General features: G+C 45.3%; 1 protein-coding gene across 2 annotated transcripts in view; it reads right to left on the bottom strand.

The window, feature by feature from the left end:
* PRTG (protogenin) overlaps window positions 1–22,689 on the bottom strand; it is an 86,289-nt gene that overhangs the window by 25,367 nt on the left and 38,233 nt on the right. For both annotated transcript variants that reach the window (XM_081170519.1, XM_081170520.1), the window contains exons 3-11: window positions 20,048–20,192; window positions 19,629–19,762; window positions 19,256–19,393; window positions 17,255–17,413; window positions 16,479–16,638; window positions 15,703–15,950; window positions 12,048–12,212; window positions 11,537–11,842; window positions 10,885–11,073 (exon numbers count right to left, since the gene is read on the bottom strand). In XM_081170519.1, coding sequence (XP_081026645.1) covers window positions 10,885–11,073; window positions 11,537–11,842; window positions 12,048–12,212; window positions 15,703–15,950; window positions 16,479–16,638; window positions 17,255–17,413; window positions 19,256–19,393; window positions 19,629–19,762; window positions 20,048–20,192 — 1,644 coding nt within the window. The remainder of the gene's footprint in view (window positions 1–10,884; window positions 11,074–11,536; window positions 11,843–12,047; window positions 12,213–15,702; window positions 15,951–16,478; window positions 16,639–17,254; window positions 17,414–19,255; window positions 19,394–19,628; window positions 19,763–20,047; window positions 20,193–22,689) is intronic.

The following is a 22,689-nucleotide window of genomic DNA, read 5'->3' as shown; positions in this document are numbered from 1 at the left end:
GACGGAAGCGCATGGAAACGCTATTTACTTTCCCGCTGCAGCGGTACCTATTTATCTACTTGCACTGGTGTGCTCTTGAACTGCTAGGTTGGAGAAACTGGGACAAAGCAACAGGAGCTCACCACCATGTATGGATTCAAACCGCTGATTGGCAAGCCCAAAAGGCTCAGTGGTTTAAGCCACAGTGCCCCACTTCGCCCCTCCATCGCAGAGAGGTTTAGAAAAAAGTTTCTATTGGCACTAGTGGGCTGAGGCTAATTTCCTCATGGGTGGGGAAAGAAAGGGAGGCAGCTGAGGAGGGAAGAGGGGTGGGTGGGAGAGGGGGGTATGTGTGTGAGAAAGCACTTCTGTGGTGAATGGATGGTGCAAAATACTGTGCACGTGTGTGGGGGGTGTATGTGTATGAGAGAGAAAATGGCTGGATGGAATGTGTGCATTGCAAGAGAATCAAATCAAAGGCATGCCTGGATTGCAAGAGCATGTGGGGGGGGGTGAGATGGGGGGGAAGGTGACTCTGGCTCGACCTACTCTTGGCTTGGCTCCACCGTGGGTCTCAACAGGTTACCCGCCTCCCCAAGGGGATGGAGACTTTAGGAGTGAGGGAGTTAGGAATAGAAGAAGGGGGTAAACAGGGGAAGAATATACATTTATGGCCACGCGCACACACACATACAGTGGTACCTCGGGTTACATATGCTTCAGGTTACAGACTCCGCTAACCTAGAAATATTACCTCGGGCTAAGAACTTTGCTTTAGTATGAGAACAGAAATCGTGCTCCGGCGGCGCAGCAGCAGCAGAAAGCCCCATTAGCTAAAGTGGTACCTCAGGTTAAGAACAGTTTCAGGTTAAGAACGGACCTCCGGAACGAATTAAGTACTTAACCCGAGGTACCACTGTACTCAGAGAGGAGGCATGTGTTGTGTTGTGGGGACTAAAAGGTTTGCACCGAAGAATCCGGCTTCTTAGCCTCAGCCCCCCAAATGCAGAATGTTTACTCTTCATGAGATTATGCATCGGTTCCTGGAGAGCAGCAACATTTGATTGAAAACTATCATTGGACTTTACTCTTTGAGTATTGTGATTTCTGTTAACTAAACAAAGTTAAAAACAGACACCCACACCCAGGTAGGGCTCTCTCTCTCTCTCTCTCTCTCTCTCTCTCTCTCTCTCTCTCTCTCTCTCTCTCTTTTCTTTTCACTCCAAACTCTCTTTCATGTGCTAATGGCGGCCTCTTTTCCCCCTTTTCTTGAAACCCTCTTCCCATTTGACTTGGTCAGATCTTTAGAGACCTCACACATCTAATGGTCCCTCACATTCACTGGGAGGGGGTGGGGGTTGACACACGGTATGATTAATAGACAATGTTGATTTAATTTCCTTGAACAGGACCCTCTAAGCCTTCTTCAAAAGCCACTGCTTTTCAAATCAGGACTGAAAAGGATGGGACTTATCTCTGGGCAACATAGTTTAATTCTCTGTTTATTGGGCTTCACAAGCAAAAACACCCAGGAATAAGGCCCTTCATATCTACAACTACAAATGCAAATAAGTCTTTTCAAGGAGAACGGAAAACAACTTTTCTTTTCCTCCTTGCAAGGAGCTGCAAATAATTCCAAAGTACTGAGGGGCAATATATTGTTTGCTACTTAATTCAGCAATAGCCTAGAAGTGTGTCATTTTCATTACAGGGACATTTGGAAAGCTTGGTGGACGGTTTTTCAGCATCACAGATGCACTTGTAACAAACACATTTGTAATGCTAACCTACACACTCAGAAGCAAGGTCCACTGAATTCAATGGGACTGGCAAAGATGTGGTGGTGTTGCAGACATTTAAATATCTTTTCTCTTTACTAGGCTGCCTCCTGACTGTTGATACTGAGTTCTTTTTGTGTCTGGGCTGCTGTAATTGCTGAAAATAGGTGTTAACTGGATGTTTCAATTGTTCTTATTTATTGCTGTTAATTGGGGAGGCAATGTATATTGTAAACTGCTTTGAGCTTTTTAAATGAAAAGTGGTACACAATATTTTAACATAAATTAAATAAAAAATAAAGTTACTCGCTAGCATGGGCTTAACATTTCAGCCTGCCCCATGATTGCATCCATTGCAGATGGAATTAAATATATGCAAATTCCTGCATGGAACAGACCCTGAAGTGATTCTTAGTTTTGCTTGCCGCCACACAACCAAAGACCCTAGTCAACCCCAACAGTTTGGCCACATATCCCAAGCAAAAGAAAGAAAGGAAAACCACAGTCACACTTGGTTGTTCCATTTTGTTTTTAAGACAACCGAAACATGTACTCAAATGCAAAAATGCCTTGCACAAAATCTCAATTATTTGGCACAGCTACAGAGGGCACCGTATCAACAGGGTCCCAACTATTTCACCCAGACAGCTCTTTTCATTTGCCCACGTGTAGATCTTTATCTGCAAAGGGGGCTCACTCACACATGCCAGTCCTCAAGGATTAAACAAGCATGTGTGGATGAGTCCTTGCTTTGCTAGTTCAAAAGGGCGGCTGCCAAGTCAAGCTGCCGCCTCCTTGCCTGTCAACTGAGGAGCAGACCCACAATCACCAATCTCACATCTCTACCTCCCTATTGCCCTATTACTAGAGTGTTTGCACCCCATTCCATGAAGATGTGAGCAGACCTGGAAAGGCAGAAGGAATGGAGCTTCTATGGTTGGGAATCTTCATCTTCCCAGGGTTTTGGTGAGGTTTTTTTTCACTTTCATGCATTCTGGAAAAAGCCAGTTTTGTCTATGATCACCAGAGTGTGAGGAAAGGCTGTTTTCTTGCTGGATGCACTGCAATATTCTACTCTTAATAATTCTTTGTTTTAACTCTACCAGCCTTCAAATTTTATGCAAGGCTTTAATTTAAGTTCAGGGCACCTGCCAGCTTCTGAAAAACACCACCAAGGCTCTCCGTGATTTACTGGTTCAGCTGGTAATCAACTTAGCTGCTCAAATACCGAGTAGGGCATCTGTGCAAGCATCATTGCTATTTGGAGATCTTCTACGACACTCCCCTTTCTGAGCCTTGTTGCAATGAAGGGGGAGGAATGCATAAGGAGAAGTCATTTGGATGGAGATGGACTGTGGGTGCATCCCAGTAGCTTGTGCCCCAGGATAAGTTGCATGTGATGTAACAAAGCAAACACACTGCTTGAGACAACTTGCTCTAAGCAGTCCTGCAGCTGAGGCAGAAAATGCAAGTCCTGAACTAGCACCTTGGTCCTTATTCAATGCTTGGCCTGGCTTGTGTGCCAGAACCTTGAACCAGTTGATCTCATGAGAACCTAAGAGACGTCTTGCAGCAGCAGGATCAGAACAAAAGGGATCCATCTAGTCCAAGATCCTGTTCTCAGACTCCTACCAAATGTCCATTATGGGAAGCCTGGAAACAGGATCCGAACTCACCCCACTTGCAAGTCCCAACAACTCGTATTCAGGGGCATGTCATGCCGTCTCCAGCAGGGCAGATGGAACACAGCCATCATGGCTAGTAGCAACTGACAGAATTATCCTGCATGTAGTGTCTACATCTCTCCATTCAGAGTATATTTACCCCTACTCTGCTTCTTTTTATTTTACCAGTTGCGTGCGCTGCTCTGGTTCGCCAGAAGCGGCTTAGTCATGCTGGCCACATGACCCGGAAGCTGTATGCCGGCTCCCTTGGCCAATAAAGCGAGATGAGCGCCACAACCCCAGAGTCGGTCACGACTGGACCTAATGGTCAGGGGTCCCTTTACCTTTATGACTGCTAAGTTTACTAAAGAATCTTTGGTGAGAAAGCTTGTTGGAAGCTTTTTGAAAGCTGTACTATTCTATGTTAACTGGATCACCTCTACTGATATACTTGCTGACATTTTCAAGGAACTATTGAAACAGGATTTACCCTTGGAGAAGCCATGCTAACTCTGCTTCAGTAAGGCTTATTCTTCTATATGCTAGGTCATTTTATCTTTAACAATACTTTCCACTAGTTTTCCTGGAACAGGGGGAAAAAAAACCTCTTCCCACAGAAGTTTAATATAAGGATGGAATCAGAGAAAGTAAATACCTGCCTAAGTGCAAGCAGTAACCAGAGGATCACAATATTTATTGTTCTGGTCAGTCAAACTCTCCACTAACACATGGTGAACTTCCTCCCAAGAGCAGCAAGATGTCCTTCTCTTTTTTGGCAACACAAACTATTAGCTGCCTCTAGTGCAAAGATTTCCTGTGGTGTTTCTTTAAAAGCAAGACAGACGTTTGGCTATGTCTACGTTTACTTTAGCTGCAAAAGCCCCACCTCAGCCCAGCCTGGGGCAGAGAATGTGGAGGTCAACAGAAACTGGGGCGGGTTCTATCAAATGGGGAGTCCCACAGATATCACCTTACCTCTTCCGTATCCTACAAATTCCCTACAGTGGGAATTCATCATGTTCAGTTTTTCACAACTTGGGGGCACTGAGATTAATTCAAGCTGGGATTCTTACAAACAGATTCTTACCAACAGAAAATATAGGCCACTGTACTGGTGGGGTGGGGGTGGGGAGAAGAAAGAGGACCCTTTCCATTGAAAGCCATGAATGCAGTGTTCACAACAACTTTTCCATGTGAGGGTGTTGTTTTGCTGGGCCTTTCCATTTCTCAGTGCTGTTATAGGGTTGTGTGGTTGCTTCCCAAAGGAAGAGTGAAGCTGCTCTCACTCCATCACACTGCCCAGGTACTGCTCTTGGTCCCCAGCTGCTGATTCATCAGGTTCCCCAAGACATTTTGCAGCTAGACTCCCCTGGAGGATGCTCTATCACTTCAGACGTGATGGTACAAATGGCAAAAGGTTGGGGGTAGCTGCCCTTCTTCCCCCAGAACACAGAGTCACAGCTTAACTCACAGCTCAGGTTGAACAGAGAGAAGCACATTTGGCCCAAGGCCACCCAGATAGCTGCAGGGCTGAAAAGAGGTTTGAACCTGGATTTCCTTCATTCAAACCTGAATCTCAAGCCATCACACACCATGTGATGTATACCTTCAGTATGCCTGAAGGAGCGTCTTCACCCCCATCACTCAGCCCGGACACTGAGGTCCTCCTCCAAGGGTCTTCTGCTGATTCCCTCACTGTGAGAAGCAAAGTTACAGGGAACCAGGCAGAGGGTCTTCTCAGTAGTGGCGCCCTCCCTTCAGATGTCAAGGAGATAAAGAATTACACAACTTTTAGAAGACATCTGAAGACAGCCCTGTATTGGGAGGTTTTTAACACTTGATGTTTTTATTATGTTTTTAGATATGGGGGAACCCAGCCAGATGGGAGGGGTTATAAATAATATTATATTGTATTGTATTATATATTATTATTGTTATTGTTGTTGTCATTGTTGTTGTTGTTGTGGCTATCAGGGCTACTTTTCACAATAGATAGCAAGTGTGCTAGCCAAGCATACCCCACTGCATTTCCCCCTCTGCAAAGCCTTCTTCAGGATGTGCCTTAAGGAAACTTAAACTGAGGCATCTGTGGGACTAGAATATCCAGCATGAGCCCAGGGTCACCACTAGAAGCTTTACTCAAGCCAACTGGCATAATTCTTGCAGCACAAAGGAAGCAGCCACCATTAGACACAGAGCCTATCCTGTCCTGAGTACCCAGAGAGTGAATTCCTGGAGTTCTCCAGGAAAACAGTCAAAAGGGTCAGAGGAAGGCAGAGGTGGTTGACCTCTGCACTGCCCAGGCTGCTTCTTTTGAGTAAGGTGATAAGAGAGCCCCAGCTTCCCCTTCCTTCATCGCCTTGTGTGAGCACAGTGGCATTTGCTAGGGTATTATCTTAAAGGCAGAATAGTTCTTTTAGAGGGCAGGGAGAAGAGACAGAAACCATCCTAAAGATCTCCAGAAGGTACTCAAGAAATCCTCAGAACCATTTCAAAGCATAATCCCCAGGTAGTACAGGTTTTGCCACTCCCAAACTCCACCTCCAATCGCCCCCACTTGAAGCTCCAATTCTCTCCCATCCCACCCTCAAATAACCTCTAATCCCAAGTGTCCAGCATTCCCCCAACTCTGTTCCTGAGCACGCAAGGCAAACACTTTTCCTGCTAAGTCCTCTACCTCCAAAGCATCCACAACCTTCTTCCTCCAAACTGCAGACTAGCCCAGGAAGGTTGCTTGAAAATGTATTAAGAACTTATGAAAATGGGTGCTGTGTGTCCTTTCTTGTTTGGTTTGGTTTCCTCACTTTGCTGCACACCAGAGATCCTTCCCAACAAACAAACAAACAAACAAACAAACACCCACAGGAAGTCAAGAAATATCTGGAGAATATTACAGAAACAAAAGCTGGAGGAAGACATGTGCCAAATGCCACAACAGGGGAGTTTCTCTGCAAAAGTGTGGAGCAAGAAGGATTAAAATTAGGGGCAAAAATGCAAGGCATGCTCCACAGAGTCAGCTCCTGCAGGAAAGCCAAGTGGCAACAGGGACGGAATTTTACACTGGAGCAGGAAGCAGGGGTGGATATGTGTGTGCATATCCTGCAGAAAAATAAATGTGTGGGGGGAAAGGGAAAGTTGTGACATAAATGTCACTAAGTGTGCCAATATATTTATTTGGAGAAGAGCAGCCCAGAACACGGCTGCTGTGTTTATTAGTCCCACTGACACAGGGGGTGGGGTGCAAAAGAGAAAGCATGCCGAAAAATTCTGTTAAAAAATAAACAGTGGGCACAAAGGAGAGACTCAAACACCCAGAGACAAGATCTGGTCTGACAGCATGTGGTGGAGGTGAGGGGGAGAAAATGTCACAGAGGGCAGCAACAAAGAACCCAGAGATTCCTAATTCTGCCACACGAATAACTGGGAATGCTGCCAGAGCAGACAGTCTGATAGCAGCATCTTAATTGCAATCCTTGCACCAGTTAATCCAGATCAAAGGCACCAGTAATTTTGCTGAAGTTGCTCCACATGCATGCAGGCAGATAAATAATAATAATAATAATAATAATAATAATAATAATAATAATAATTATTATTATTATTATTATTTATTTGTACCCCGCCCATCTGGCTGGGTTTCCCCAGCCACTCTTGGCAGCGTCCAACAAAGACCAAAAATACACTAAAATGTCACACATTAAAAACTTCCCTGAACAGGGCTGCCTTCAGATGTCTTCTGAAGGTCAGGTAGTTGTTTATCTCTTTGACATCTGATGGGAGGGCATTCCACAGGGTGGGCACCACTACCAAGAAGGCCCTCGGCCTGGTTCCCTGTAACCTCACTTCTCGCAGGGAGGGAACCACCAGAAGGCCCTCGGCGCTGGACCTCAGTATCCAGGCAGAATGATGGGAGTGGAGACGCTCCTTCAGGCATACTGGGCCAAGGCCGTTTAGGGCTTTAAAGGTCAACACCAACACTTTGAATTGTGCTCGGAAACGTACTGGGAGCCAATGTAGGTCTTTCAAGACTGGTGTTATGTGGTCTCGGCGGCCGCCCCCAGTCACCAGTCTAGCTGCTGCATTCTGGATTAGTTGTAGTTTCCGGGTCACCTTCACCTTGTGGGTATACTTGAGTATACCTGCCTGCCACTTGGGAACATTGCTTCATGAGCCTGATGACTGTCCACAAAGGTTTCTGTCCTAATAAATCCTGCTAGGCCTTTATGTTCCTTTCTGGTGCTTGCTGCTACAGACCAACATGGCTGGCCCTCTGCAAGTTGGGAAGTGCAATCTGAAAATGACATCACTGGTTCTGTTGTGACATCATCTGGATTTCAAGGTGCAGCTACATGACAGCATAAAGTGTAACCCCAAATATTAATTCTTCCTTTAACAGGATGCCATCAAAACAAAAATGGATCTAGGAACTAGTGATACACGGTTGTGTTTTTTAACAACTACAGTCAGGCTCTTTGGGAAGCTGAGCTGGAGAGAGGGAGCACCACTGGTGGACAAAGTTTTCCAGCAGTGACACCATTTCTGAAACATGCTAAGTGACCAGCACACATGCATGTCAGGAGAGACTTCATGGTATTGGAGCAGGCACTTCATAGCCAATGTGACAACACAACTACACTGGGTCATGTTGCATTTTGCATTAGAGGGCATTTGCTAAGCAGCCACAACTGCAGTGACAACATTTATCCTTAAATGATTATCCCAGCCTGTTTTACTATGACGCTTCACCTGTGCCATTTCACTGACCATTGATTCTAAAAAACCTGGTTTATTTTGCAGCCTTCTGTGCAACACCTGAGCCAAATCAGCCAGGCTCTGAAATGCTCTGCAATAAGGAGAGCCACGTGCTCCAGTCTGTATCCCCATGCTTTCAGCAGGATACACTGTCCAAAGACAGATCAACGACATCTTAAAAGAAGAGGCATCCCTTCTTTGACTGAGCCACTGCTGATCCTTTTGTGTTCTGGTCTGTGCTCAATGGGTCCCATCCTGCTGCCAGAAGCCCTCTGTCTTGAAAGGACCACATATGGACCCTGACCCACTGAGAAGACTTGGCAGTTGCTCTGTCTAAAAATCTCTCTTGCTTCTGGAGGAAGGGGGGGATGAGGAAGGGGGGGATCTAAGTGTCGTAAAGAAGCCAGTTGACCTGGCTGCGGTGATGATTTAATTCTGACAATTCAGTCAATCATCTAGTCTCATCCCAGCCCCAAGGCGGGGAGGAAATCCCTTTCAGGCACCTTAAAGACAGGGAGTTCCTTAGTGCTCTTTTTCTCCTTTCTACTCCAAGGTATCACACTAGACCCAGCTAGTTATTTAGATTTCAGTCAAAACAGTTTTAAAGATACAGGAACATAGAAGACATAACATCAAGACGGAAGATTTCCTTTTGACTGTCCAGAACTTCCAACCACTCTTCTTTATTGGATGGCTCCAGGTTCAAGAATGTTGAAAGATAGAGAAAAACTTTTATTTAGATTCCTTTCCTAATCATCCTAGGTAGGGGATAAATTTATGTGCTTAGTGATAAGCCACAATGATCCCAAATATGGAATTTGCCCTTTTCACAGCTGCTGCATAATGGGTCAACATTTTCATTGAGCTATACACTGTGACCCCAAGACCTCTTTGCTGGTCAGTCACTGCCAGTTCAGGCCCCATGAACATGTATGTGAAGTTTTACCTCCGACATGCATCAATTCACAATTGCTTGCACTGGATCACATTTGCTATCTTAATGAGTAAGAGAGCCATCCGCCCAGTTCAGAAAGATCCTTTTGGAACGCCTTGCAATCCCCTTTCATTTTTATCACCCTAAACAAGTTGGCATCATCAGACACTTAGCCAAAATATTGCTAAAAACATTAATTAGAATTGGAAAAAGTTTAAAGACTATCTACAAAAACAGTATAAGTTGTATGAATGTTAAGAAATTGCATGATCCAGAAAAATATGGTTCCAGTAACTCGACTGAAAGATTTAGAAAAATTAAGTGATATGTAAGAAAAGGTCAAAACTTAAAGTGATATTAAGTTTAATTTAAGTTACAAATAACTGGAAAAAATTTACTTTAAGTCTAGGAGTATAACATTGGAGAGGTATAAAATAAGAATTGAAACAAGGTAATAATTTACTGGTATTTTTATTACAGAGAATGCAGGGTAGGGAGATGTGAGGAAGTCCATTTAGTTATATAAAATGTTATGAACAGTTGTGTTGTTGTTTTTTCTTTTCTTTTTTTCTTTTTTCTATATTGTTTGTTGGTATTTTGTGTGTTTAATATATGATTTTCTATTTTATGTTTGAAAATTGAATAAAATATTTTTTTTAAAAAAAATAAAAACATTAATTAATAAGATAAAAAGTGCCTGTCCCAATACCAATATTTGGAGGACCCCACATTCTATATCCCTTCTTCAGGAGAACTGTCCATTTGTTCCTTCTGTCTGTTTCTGTTTCTTAGCCAATTCCTGATCCACAAGAGGACTCAGGAATCCTTGGTGTGGTACTTTGTCAAGAGTTTTTGGGAACTCCAAGTATACAGTGTCTACCAGATCATGCCTTCATCACCACCACCACTTATTCAATTTTGAACATTGTCTTGATGGAATAACTGCATCATAAGGGAGGATATATAAATCAAGTAATAAATACAAAAAAAAAATCAGGGTAGAAATATTTTCGGCATTTCTCTGTGGGTCCCCTACAATCCTAGGTCAACATTCAGGAACATATTTATTTATATCATTTTTATGCATAAACTATATTCAAAGTGGCTAATAAAACCATTAAAATAACCAGTTGCAGGAGAAAAGCCACAAATACTACCCATCACAGCAGAGGTATTTAGCTGAATCAACCTCAGGATAGGGAATTTTTAAGGAATAGAGCATAGCAACCCTCACAGATCAAAAGCCTTCCAGTACAGGCGACTCTTAATTGTCCCTCTGTATGCAAGAAGATCCAACCTCTCCATTCTGAAGGAAATCAGCCCTGAGTGCTCACTGGAAGGACAGATCGTGAAGCTGAGACTCCAATACTTTGGCCATCTCATGAGAAGAGAAGACTCCCTGGAAAAGACCCTGATGTTGGGAAAGATGGAGGGCCCAAGGAGAAGGGGACGACAGAGGACGAGATGGTGGGACAGTGTTCTGGCGTGCTCTGGCCCATGGGGTCACGAAGAGTCGGACACGACTAAACGACTAAACAACAACATGCAAGAAGAAAACCAGCTTTTAGATAACCTCTGAAGCTGCCCCATATTTAAGCAATTCAATCCAGTCATTCCTTCTGAGGGGCGGCAAGTGACTCCACATGCCTTTAAAGGGGAATCTCCCCATCATCACAGGAGTGGCTCTAACAAAAAGCTTTGCCCCTCACTCCTACTGTGAAATGAGTGTGGCTTCTCCTTCAGAAATACAGAAGGCAGAAGCTGTGTGCAGACTCACCCAGGCCACTGATGGTGTGTGTCAAGTCATTGGCCTCTAGCAGGATAGGTCCATTTTCTTGCTGGCCTTCCTCCTTGTAGTACAATTTGTAGCCCTGTATGGCTGCCGTGTCTTCCAAATCTTTTTGCCAGCTCACCGTGATCGTTGTGCAGTTCAGGGGTTCCAGACGCAGCTCCGGAGATTTTGGTGCTAGGAAAAGAAGGGGAGTTGTTTTTCACATTGGAGGAACAAGCAGAAAACAAGGAAGCTGCCTTATCTTGAGTCAGACCATTAACCCACCTGGCTCAGCCTGGAAATGTCTCTCCCAGGCATGCCTGGAAATGCCAGGAAGTTTCTCCCACACACCATTGCTGAGCCATGGCTCTTCCCTTCCTGTAAAACCCCTGGGAGGTCCAGTGTACCACACCCACAGCTACACAGCCTACAGAGCAAAGTCTGTGCAAAACTAATGCCCCACATCATAAAATGCAGGTGAAATGAGTTCATGAAGCAGCAAATATAAACTTCAGTTGAGCCACAGGGCTGCAAGGACAACACTTCAAAGGAAAGGACACCAGGGGCAATTCAGGTTAGCTTGCTAGAGATGTTTTGCAGTGACTTCAGTTGAAAGGTCCATTATTTGGGCATATCTTAAACTGAAAAGATGACACACCTTTGACACTCGTGGCTTTCGGCGTGTGATGAGAAGTCCACAGGGAGGCCTCTCCCCAGCCAATCCGAGTTGCTGCAGAGATACGAACCAAATAGATGCTGTCGGGCTTCAGGCCCCCTAAAAGGTGTTCGTAGGTCGTGCCTGGGAGCTCCAGAACCTGGACGGTGCTCTCGGTGCTGAGTCGAAATGACAAGCGGAACGAGACGACCTGGCCTCGCCGGTACTTGGCTGGAATCGGCAGCCAGGAGATGAGAATATCTGTGGGGCTTTGGCTTGTCAAGCTGATCTCAGGAGCCCTCAGAGGGACTAAGAGGAGGAGAAGCAGAAAGAAGAACAGTTTTCCCTCTGATATAACAGGATAAGTCTCTCGTTCTGTCTCACACACACACTTTAATTTTTTAATTGTTGCTTTTTCGGTTTTTAGCTATTTCTATTTTAGCTTTAAAATGCACCTTGAGTCCCTGTCAGGGGAAAGGCAGGATATAAGTATTTTTTTAAAAAAAGAACTTACTGTCTTCCAGGGTGTGTTGTGTCACATGGTCAGACATTTGACTAGCTCCCATCGGCATGTAGGCCACTATGTAAAAGGTGTAGTTGCTGGCAGGCTCCAAGTCGTCAATAATATAATGTGTTGTGTCGTTTCCAATAACAACTTGATATTCTTCATTATTTAAACCTGGAATGCAGAAAGAATAAACAGAAATAAATGCACCTGAAACCTCTCTACAGGATTATATGTTTAAGGCTGTGATCTTATCAACATTTACCTGGTAAATCGCCCTAAGCCAGGCAAGAATAAATCAGGGAGATTTCCTTGTATGTAATGAGGTTTAGGATTGAACTACAAGGTGGCATTCTTACTTGGAAGTAAGTCCAACCACTAAAAATGGGGCATTTCTGAGAAAAATATTTGGACTGGGTCAGAATGGGGTTTCTTTTGTCGTCTGAGTGAAAGCAGTTTCATGCTACCAAACTGTGCCTTGCTACAGAACATGGGGCTTTGGGATGTGCTGAACAGAAGGCTCTCTGTGGATGTGCTGATTCAGCTCAAAAACGCCATTCAGAAAACTAAACCACAACAAACTGTGAAGAGAAAGCAGGAAGGCACAAGAGGGGAGCCATCACAGCCTCTGGATCTCCTGCTTTATGGCACCTCTCATTTTGGACCCTGGGGGTGGCGAGTGATTGGCTGTGGCTGCTTAAAAACACCAACCAAATCAAAACGAAGATGCTCTGGACCCCTGGATCCCCATTTTAACTCAAATGATCCTGTGAATAGATTTGTTCTGTTTGGTGCACACAGGACTGTGTACCTGTTTTAGTTCAGGGACAGAGCAACAAGGATTAGTTTAAAACATGCTTTTCCTCCTTAATGAGTGCAGCAATTTACATCCAAACGTGCCCCATAAATGCATGGTAGGCTTGGTGGGGGCTTTGTCCTGCTTCATTCCTATACAGCAAAGCTCTAAAGCAGAAAGCAGCTGGTGGCGGCAGCCAGAGGCCCTTTCCTTAATGCACAATTCATGCCAAATTGCTTGTCAACTTTGTGAAAACAACAAAAACCCACAAACCTCGCTCCTTGAAGCAGTTTAAGCCTCCCCTCCTAAGAACAGAACCTCTCTACAACCTGAACAACAAAAATTCCACCAGTCGGTTTTCCCACAGTTTTGAGTTAACTTGATAGCATTTTAATTAGGCAAGATTATGAGCATCTCACAACACCCTAATTAATGGCTGGTTAATTAGGAACTGCATGGCACGATTTCTGACCTGCTACACAGGATCCCTGAACCCAAACTGAAAGGGCTCCTTCTTGTCTTGAATAGCTGGGAAGACTCCATGGGGAGGAAAGGAAGCCCCCGCCTCGAAGAGGCAGCAGAGAAGACAAGGCAGGCTCCCCCTCCCTCCCACCCAATCAGCCATTCCTTTGTTCCTTTTCTTAATCGCTAACAAGGAATTAACACGCTCCCTCATCAAGTCCCCATTCTCCCTAGTACCACAAACATCTCCCCTGCCCCAGTTTGAAATACCTTTTTCTTTTCTTTAAGTAGCTCTCAGCAGACACCTGTTTGTTTTCTCTCTCTGCTACCTCTGCCCCTAGCCCAATTTGTATTCAATGCTAACTTTTATTATTTGGCCTGTGAGGCAGGTGGAGGAAAATATGACCAGATTTTTGGAGCATATTTTAGAAATGTTGCATTTCTTTACAGCGAATGGAGCAATATCGGGATTGTGTGAAAAGTGCAGCCTTTTTTCAACAGGAAGTGGAAGAAACTTCTCGGCTTTCCCTCCATGACAGTGCAGCTACAAACAAGGACGTCAGAAGAGCTAAGCTGATCTTGGATCAGACTCCAGCAACTGGGACTCAGAGGCATGTTGCATCTGATCCCGCAGGTGGCATGTAGACCTACCCACCTCATTTTTTGCATGGGGGAAGATTGTGCAGAAGCATCAAGGTACATATTTTTTCAGCCACTCCCTTGCCCGGTACCTTTATAGGGAGGATTTGTTGCCTGAGAATTTCCCCTTGCTTCCGCTCACTGATTTTTTTTGGGGGGGGTGGGCTGGGACTGGCCTGTCTTTAGGGAGGGTGATAGTTGTATTTGGCTTTTAGGTGGCTGTTGTTTTAAGATGGCAGGAGTTTGCTGTCTTACATTTTTGCATGCTGCATTTTATTGCTTGAATTTTGTCTTTGTGTTAACCATTGTGAGCTGTGGAGTTTTTTTCAGTGGAAAAGGCAGCATAGGAGTAAACGCTAGCTAACTACTTCAAACAAGAGCCTGTGAGACCAGATACACCTCCGGCAATTCAAGAGTTCCCACAAAGTTCCCAGAGTGCTTCAGGACAGGCTAAGGATGCTGCTGCTACAGCAGCTGAACCACGGGCTATCCAATTTGTGCAGCAGGCAAGGCCAATTAACCAGGGGGAATCAACAGCCAAGTCTTGCTTTTAACCAGCCCATCGGTTATCAAACAGTTAACGTATTGTACCCATATAATTTCCAGAAACCTTCAGTATATTCTGGTGAGACAGAAGCTGGTCTATAAAATGTGTTTTGTAAATGTAAGAAGGTAAATTTATTTCTTACACAAACCAACCTGGTGGTCATTCTTTTGCAAACCTCAACGACCCTTCATAATGAGGTGTGGAAATATTGGGTATGTTGAATAGTTAAAAAGGTCAGAGAGGCTGAGAGAGAGCAGCAGGTCCTTCTGGGTGATCACTATGCCAGACCCACGGCTCAAGGTAACTGCTACACAACAGGGAGCCATGAGAGATTCAGGGCTAGAAGTAGAATCCTTTATACTTCCACCTACAAGACCAGGCTCCTATGGGGAGATGGGCCTCCTCAAGTGACCCCAGGCGATTTAAAAGGTTGAAACTGGCACGTAAACCATGTCTGGAAGCCCACAGGTGCCACTCCAGATCTCGTAAGATTGGAGTTCTTCAACAGTCATGGCCATCTATTCCCTGCTAAAAAGGGGAATTCTGCCTCCATAGCAGAAGCCTCTAAATACTCTTAAATGGCAGCCCCACATACAGCATGTTGAAGTAATCTAGCTTGGAGGGTATAGAAGGGTGACAACTACCATATCCTTCCTCCATTGGTCAATCTGAATGCAAGCAACTGAGTCTGGGGAAGATATTGAAGTGCCATTATAGACATACATGCATCCAAACACAGTCTGGGGCCTAACAACCCACACAGAATATAAACTTGATTCATCAGCGGAAGAGTAATGACACATCAGTTAAAGTTGGCTTTCAAAAGATACTGGAAGTATAAATGCCACATGCTATTTGATCTCCTTAAAACAGGCCCAGCGACTTCTCCATACATTCATTTCAAGGGAACCACAAGCCAGATATTGTATTACAGTACCTAAAACCCCACAGATTAGGCAGCACATTACAGTTCTTCATATGATTTATCCCAGAGAGCAAAAGGTAAATAAAAGGAAATGGTGCAGAAGTCTATGGAGGAACTTGCATGAGCCAGAGGAGAAGGAGGGAGGATGCTGGTCCTCAAGACTGCAGCAGATTTATTTGCCCTTGCCCTCAAAAAGGCCCAGAATCATCCATTCTATAGGGAAGCCTCTTGTGCCCAAAATATGGAGGAGCCAAGCAGCAGCTCAGGGTGCTCATCAGACAGATACCATACTTACCTTCTGCCTTCATGTAGTGCACTGAGTAAGCGATGACTTTGTCTGAATTGTAAAGTGGCCTCTCCCAGGCCAGAAGGATGGCTGAACTTGACATAGTTTCTGCATGGACATTGCAAGGGGCACTGGGCCGGTCTTCGGACAGAACTACCGTCAATCGTGCCCTGGACAGGATGGAGCCCTGGCTGTTCTCGGCCATGCACTGGTAGATGGCATCATCTTCAGGAATGATCTGGTTGATCACCAGTTTGCTAGACAGACAGACAGACAGACAACAAGAGCCCAGGGAAAAATTAAAAAGAAGAAAGAGCAGGCTGTCCACCAACTCAGGTGCAACTCATATATTTGCACCATTGGTTTTACATGTACAGATTTATTTTTATTTATTTTTAAAAGTGATTGGATGTACCATGTACAAAACAAACAAACATTAAAACCAGTGGTTGGACATTTCTCATGGTGACAAGGGCGAGACAGACGTAAGTTTGTTATTTAGTACCGTTGTTGGGGATTTATTCTGCTCACTTCTATTAAAAAGGCACATAAAATAATGGAAAGAACATGATTGGAATTATTCAAAATTAAAAAAACAACCAACTGCAAAGATGCTCCAATCCACATGCCACACTGGAATGAACACACTGCCGCGCCATCCATGGGTCAGACCTACCAATTCTTCACTGTGACACCCCCAAATCCACCACTCTGCCTTGGGCGGAGCACCTCTCCCCACACGTCCTCAATAGCTCCAGAGTCATTGGGCAGATGGCCGTTCTCACCTGTTGTACATTTTGATTCTGCCGTTGGAATGGATCTTCCTCCCGTTCTTCAGCCAGGACATCTTGGGTGCTGGGATGCCTTCTGCCTGGCAGGCAAAACGAGCAGTGCCAGCTCGAGGCCTCGTCAAGCTTTCCGGCCACTCCACAAATGAAGGGGGAGCTGAGGGATTATGAAACAAAAGTTGAAACCAAAATCTTTCTCAGACAAGATCCCAGAATATGTTAAACCCTTTCCTGTAGAGTCTTGCCAAATGTAGAGCACCTGGGGGGCAGAGTTACAAGGCACCTTTGTCCGGAGTGGCTTTCTTGTGGGAAGAGGGAGGAACAGGAAGCAGTTGCAAAGTAGGAGCCATTTCTAATGAGATGCTATTTGGCTATTTTACAGGTGTTCCATACCCTGCTTCATAACCCACCACTTCAAGCCTCTGGGTTAGGACAGGCATGAAATTTAAGATCAAGTGACACATGAGGGGATCTCTGCTTCTGTGCCAATATAAAATGCCTCCTGTAGAGTATTTCTACAGAGCCTCCTCATCTGCTTTATTTTCACAGTTCAGCCTCAACCAGTCCAAGCAACAAGACCCTTCACTCAACAGGAAGGCTTTGTTCCAGAGTAACACAGTATGCTTGTGCTGCCTGGGACTGATGGGAATTGTAGTTAAAAACACCAGAGTACACCAGGTTCTCAAAGCCTGATGTTGAATGAGTAACACCATTTCTTCAGTGGCTAAATCTGCTTCACACCCAACCCTGAGAGGCTTTCAAAGTCAGCTCACCTAGCACAACAAGTGTTGCCATCGCAGTGGTGAAGTTGCGCGTGCCAGGAATTGTAGCACGACAGATGTAAACTCCAGAGTGCTGTACTTTCACATCCGAGATCATGAGATTCCCATTCCCAAGCACACGAGTGTTGAACACGTCAATGGATTTATGGTCTGTTTGGGGAAAACCAGCCAGCAATGAAGATGTTCTTTGGTGGTGGATAAACCAATTCCACCTTCTGGAGTCCCCCTTCATTGCCCAGCTTCTCTTTGTGATGGCTCAACACAAGTCTACACTTAAGCAAAGAATCCAATCCAGGGGTGGCTAAACTGTAGACTTTCCATCTGCTCACATGGCCAATGGTTAGGGGTGATGGAACCTGCAGTCCCACAACATCTGAGAGGACCACAGGTGAGCCACCTCCAGTCTAATTCATTCTAGAATTTGTTTGATGGACATCCAGCTAGTTAGAATTGGGTGAAAGCATCCTGACCTGATCCCAAACACTTGCATAGGCATAACCTCTTCAGTCCTGGAACAGTGCTGACGTTACCCTTGGCATTCCCATGCTTCCTGCTTCTTAAACACTTTCCAACCACTGTTGTGAAGCTGACCCCAACAGGTAACATCCAGTTCCAGACATCCCATTTGTGAAGGGGCAATGGCCACCGGATCCTTCTACACAAGACAAGTCTTGCCTGTAGTGCTGTTGCTCATCAGCTGCAATCCTGCTTCTTTTACAGCATGCAAGCTTTGCACTGGCACAGCTTTAAGAGCATGGCCACAGCTGCAGTTTGGGGGAAAGCTCCCATATGCTCCAAAGGGAGCTTTTCTTCTATGAAGACAGCAGGCGCAGAGGCCAGAACCGCACTGGCGTCACAGCAGTGGCAAAAGAATTCATCCCTATGTCAGAGTCTTAGTCTGGACGATATTTGGCCTGCAACTGCAGAGGAAAAGGCATTCCACCTGAAATTAATGGAAGCTTCTTTCCCCAATTCGAACAGAAGACACAGGGGGCCCATCTGGATGAGCAAGGAGCAAAGGAATCCTATCCACCATCCTAAGATCCTGATCCACAATAGCCTCTCCCCCCAATACACACCTGCAGTTTGTATGGGGTGAATTTTATATCTCACTGGCGTGAATGGGAGGTTTTTCCTGATGCAAAGTGCAGGCATGGGCCTCCCAATCTGGGCCAGAACCACAGGGGAAGAAGAAGAGGTTGGAAACAGATTGTGGGTGAAAGAGAATGAATGGATGAAGGAGCTGCATGTTTCTGTATGTAAATGGGTGGTTGTGTGCACATAAGAGGGATTGTGAATGAATGGAGCATGTGCTTGTAAGCATGTGAATGGTTGGAGGGGATGGGCCATGTGGCGTGTGCGAGAAAAAATATGAATGGGACATGTTGTGTGTGAGACAGAGAAGGGGTGTAGGGAGGGAGGGGGTTCCGGCACCCCCACACCACTGGCATGTGACCCTCAACATAGGAAGCTGCCTTTTACCAAGTTGGATCACTGGATCCATCTAGCCCAGGATTCTCAACCATAGACCTAGTGGTGCTTCTTCAGGGTTTCAGGCTGGATATGCCACATTGGAGCCTTCTGCATGCAAAGCAGATGCTCTGCTGCTGAGCTTAAGCCCTTCCTCATGCATGACCCCTGGAGGAACGCAGCTCCCTCTCCCCATTGCTTTAGAGGATGGAAAGTGCCTGTCAAGTTTCCTACACTCCTTCCACATTGACTAGTCTGTGGAAAAACTCTTGCCTCCTACCAGGGAAGTCCTGGAGGATTCTCCCCCAGCACTGATCTCAGCATTCATTTGATCACTGCACTCCCAGCCCCCAACCTGGTTCTACAGCAACAGTGTGAAAACACAAATTGGAAACAAGAGGAACTCCTGGATCATCTCTTTCTCTCCTTTTCCTCATCTGGCACAATGATGGTGGAAATGAAAGAGGAGACCGTCTTCAATTTGCCCAAAGTGAAGAGCCAAAGATCGGTTTCAGGACTCACCTAAACGGCTCCAGGAAACAATAGGCTTTGGATTCCCTGTGGCAATGCATTCAAAGATGACAGTTTGGTGGAGGGAAGTTGTGATGTTCTGAGGACCAGCTATGATGGATGGCTTGTGGAAAAGCTTAATGTTGGAGGCTTAAAAAAAATAAGAAGCACAAGCAAGCAGAGAGTTAAATGGAAATGCACAGCTGACATACACGCAGAGACCCACCAAACATGAATGTGGCACAGCAAGTCTTAGGATCAGGCCCCAAATTATGAAGGAATAGACCCGCAGTGAAAATCTGGGCAGTTGTCCCATGAGGGAAGTCAGTGCCTGCAGGTGATGCAATGGAGCAATGCTAGAGTCAGCAAGATATTATCAGGATACCTGGGACAACCGTGAGCATCGCCTCGACACTTTTGCGCCGGTTGGCAACTGTTGTGGCGACACAGCGATAATTCCCAGCATCCTTCTGTTGGACGCCATAGATCTGCAGCACTCCCGTCGGCAATGCAGTTATTCTGAAAGGATGGTGGAAAGGGAGGGGAGAAGAGTTTCAGAATGAATCAGAGAACCAGTATGATGAGCAGAGCAGGATGCTGACCTTGGCCCCAGGGAGACCAGAGTTTGGATCCCTGCTCAGCCATTAAGCTCACTGGGTGACAGTATGTTCTCTTAGCCTAACCTCGGTCCCCTAATAAAATGGGACAACCCCGACACACACTGCTGCCCTGAACTTCTTGCAAGAATGGTTAAGATGCAGGTGTAATAAATAGGTTTAGTGGAAGAGAACCAAGTACCCATACCTGTCCATGGCTATTGGCAAGGTTGTCCGATTCACCTCCCAGGTGATGATGGCAGGAGGGTTGGCAGAGATTTTACATGCAAAGCGAGCCACACTCCCTTCATGCACCTCCACTGGAAGTGGCTGAATTTCAAATGCAGACATAGCTAAAAGAGGGGGAGAAAAATGAAAGCTTGAGAATTAAGACAGAAAACAAGCAAAAAGCAAAATGAATACATTATCCTATTAAGAAGAACACATTCTTTTCTTCTTTGAAAAACAGCCTCTAAAGAGAGATCAATTTAAACAACAGATGAATGAACCAGTCTCACAAGGATATATCCTTGCAACTAAACTGAAATTCCATTAAGCATCCATTTCATTTGATGCTGCCCAAATGCACTATGCTCTAGAGTAGCCTTCTCCAACCTAGTGCCCTCCAGCTGTTTTGGACTACAAAGCCCATCAACCCCAGCCAGGCTGCTCCAAGGAGGTTGCTTCAGGCAAACAAGAGCTACTGCAATGACATCTTGCTACAATGGGTGGGTTACAGAAATCCTAGCCAATCAGTCATATGGGTTTTGGTCAATTAGGTAAAGGTAAAGCTACCCCTGACTGTTAGGTCCAGTCACGGACGCCTCTGGGGTTGCATGTTCATCTCATTCTATAGGCCAAGGGAGCCGGCGTTTGTCCGCAGACAGCTTCCGGGGTCATGTGGCCAGCATGACTAAGCCGCTTCTGGTGAACCAGATCAGCGCACGGAAACACCGTTTACCTTCCCGCCGGTACTTGCACTTTGATGTGCTTTCAAACTGCTAGGTAGGCAGGAGCAGGGACCGAGCAACGGGAGCTCACCCCGTCGCGGGGATTCAAACCACCGACCTTCTGATCGGCAAGCCCTAGGCTCTGTGGTTTAGACCACCCGCATCCCTTTGGTCTATTAGCCAATCAATTAATGCATTACATTTGCATATGCATATGAGTAAAAAGGAACCAAGTAAGTTCTGAAGCAGAACAACAAGCAAAACACAGCACTTTGTTAATAGACAATGTACTACTGCCAGTTTCCACAGACGCTTCCTAAAAACCCCACATCACCCTTAGCTGGGATCTCCTGCAAAGCACAGGGAAGCAAGGGGCACAGTCTACTGTGCAAATCACTACATTTTTCTACTTTTTACTTTTCAAGATATTGGTTTGAATTTTTTTAAAAAAACAACCACCACCATCAGGTACAGCGATCTCACTCAGTATCCAGCCTGCCTAGCTTCCCAAACTTTATTTTTTTAAAAAAAATATTATTAAAGATTTTGTCGTTTACAAAAATGCATGCATTGTCTCTTTTTCAAGTGATGTTTTATACAGATCAGTTTCATTTGTTGTAGGACTTTGATTTTAAGTCCAGCAGAAGATTTCCATAAAGTAGCTCCTCCCATGAGGCTTTTTTTTCAAATCAGCAAATGTGGGCAGCTAAGGAAGACACAAAATACTGGAGAGGTAGGTGAAGCAAAGAAAAACACGCAAACACATCGCCCCTGGCCACCTCATAAGGAAACCCCACACCCGCTGAAATTAGAAGAGAGGAAGATGGAGGCCTATTTTTTGAGGGGGGGAGGGGAAATTCAAGAAACTAGAGTATAGTCTTCAGTTCATCACTAAACTGAGACACCTTTTAGCAGAGTACAGTGGTACCTCGGGTTAAGAACTTAATGCGTTCTGGAGGTCCGTTCTTAACCTGAAACTGTTCTTAGTCTGACGTACCACTTTAGCTAATGGGGCCTCGCGCAGCTCCCACATGATTTTTGTTCTCATCCTGAAGCAAAGTTCTTAACCCGAGGTACTATTTCTGGGTTAGTGGAGTCTGTAACCTGAAGCATCTGTACCCTGAGGTACCACTGTATTTTTAAAAATGATTTAGTCAATTAAGAAGTTGCAGACCTAGTGCTGATGTTCTTGAGAGGCACTGGAAAGGTAAGCTGCAGGTGGGATTTATGGCTAAGAAACCTTGGAGGTTAACCATTTGATGAATCAGATGAGGCCAAAATACGCTAGTGATTGCATGAGAGAAAGGTGCCTGCAATCAGATTTCAGGGAAAGAAAACCCAACTCACTTTTCTATGTAGAAAGCTGCACCTGGTAGGAGAGGAAGAGCCCCCGCAAAAAGAAGCTGCCCTTTCTTCCTCGTCCTGGGTTGCAAGGGCTACAGGACTACCTTATCTGCAACATTAAGCTGCAAATCTACAAGCCCTAAGACTGATAAGACACAGGCAATAAATGCAAGGTCACTCAGCACAGAAAACAAACATTAAGGACAGGGAAACAAAATGGTGCCTCAAGGCTCAGTTTATTGGAAGACAGAGTAGACCAGTCAGCCACTCATTTTCCCACAGGGCCACTAGAGATGGCGGTGATGGTTCAAATTCTGTTGCAGCATTTTACTTTTCTGCCACAGGCTACCAATGGAACAACACCGGGGTCATTCCCAGCCTCTGATCCCACCACTCGACTGCCAACCAGCTAAGCCTCTTGCCACAGATGGCACCACACCTCTTTTGCCTCACCAGGCTGACAACTAAGAGGGCTCCAAATGGGCAGAATTTGACTCAAGGGGACTGAAAGTTGCTGACCAGTTTGGCCCTCAGACTTCATTGCTGCAGAAATTGC

The sequence above is a fragment of the Podarcis bocagei genome (assembly GCF_964188305.1).
Source record: "Podarcis bocagei genome assembly, chromosome: 14".
NCBI classification, from domain to species: Eukaryota; Metazoa; Chordata; class Lepidosauria; order Squamata; family Lacertidae; genus Podarcis; species Podarcis bocagei.
The sequence above is the reverse complement of the archived record's forward strand: the minus strand, read 5'-3'. Positions and strand labels throughout refer to the sequence as shown.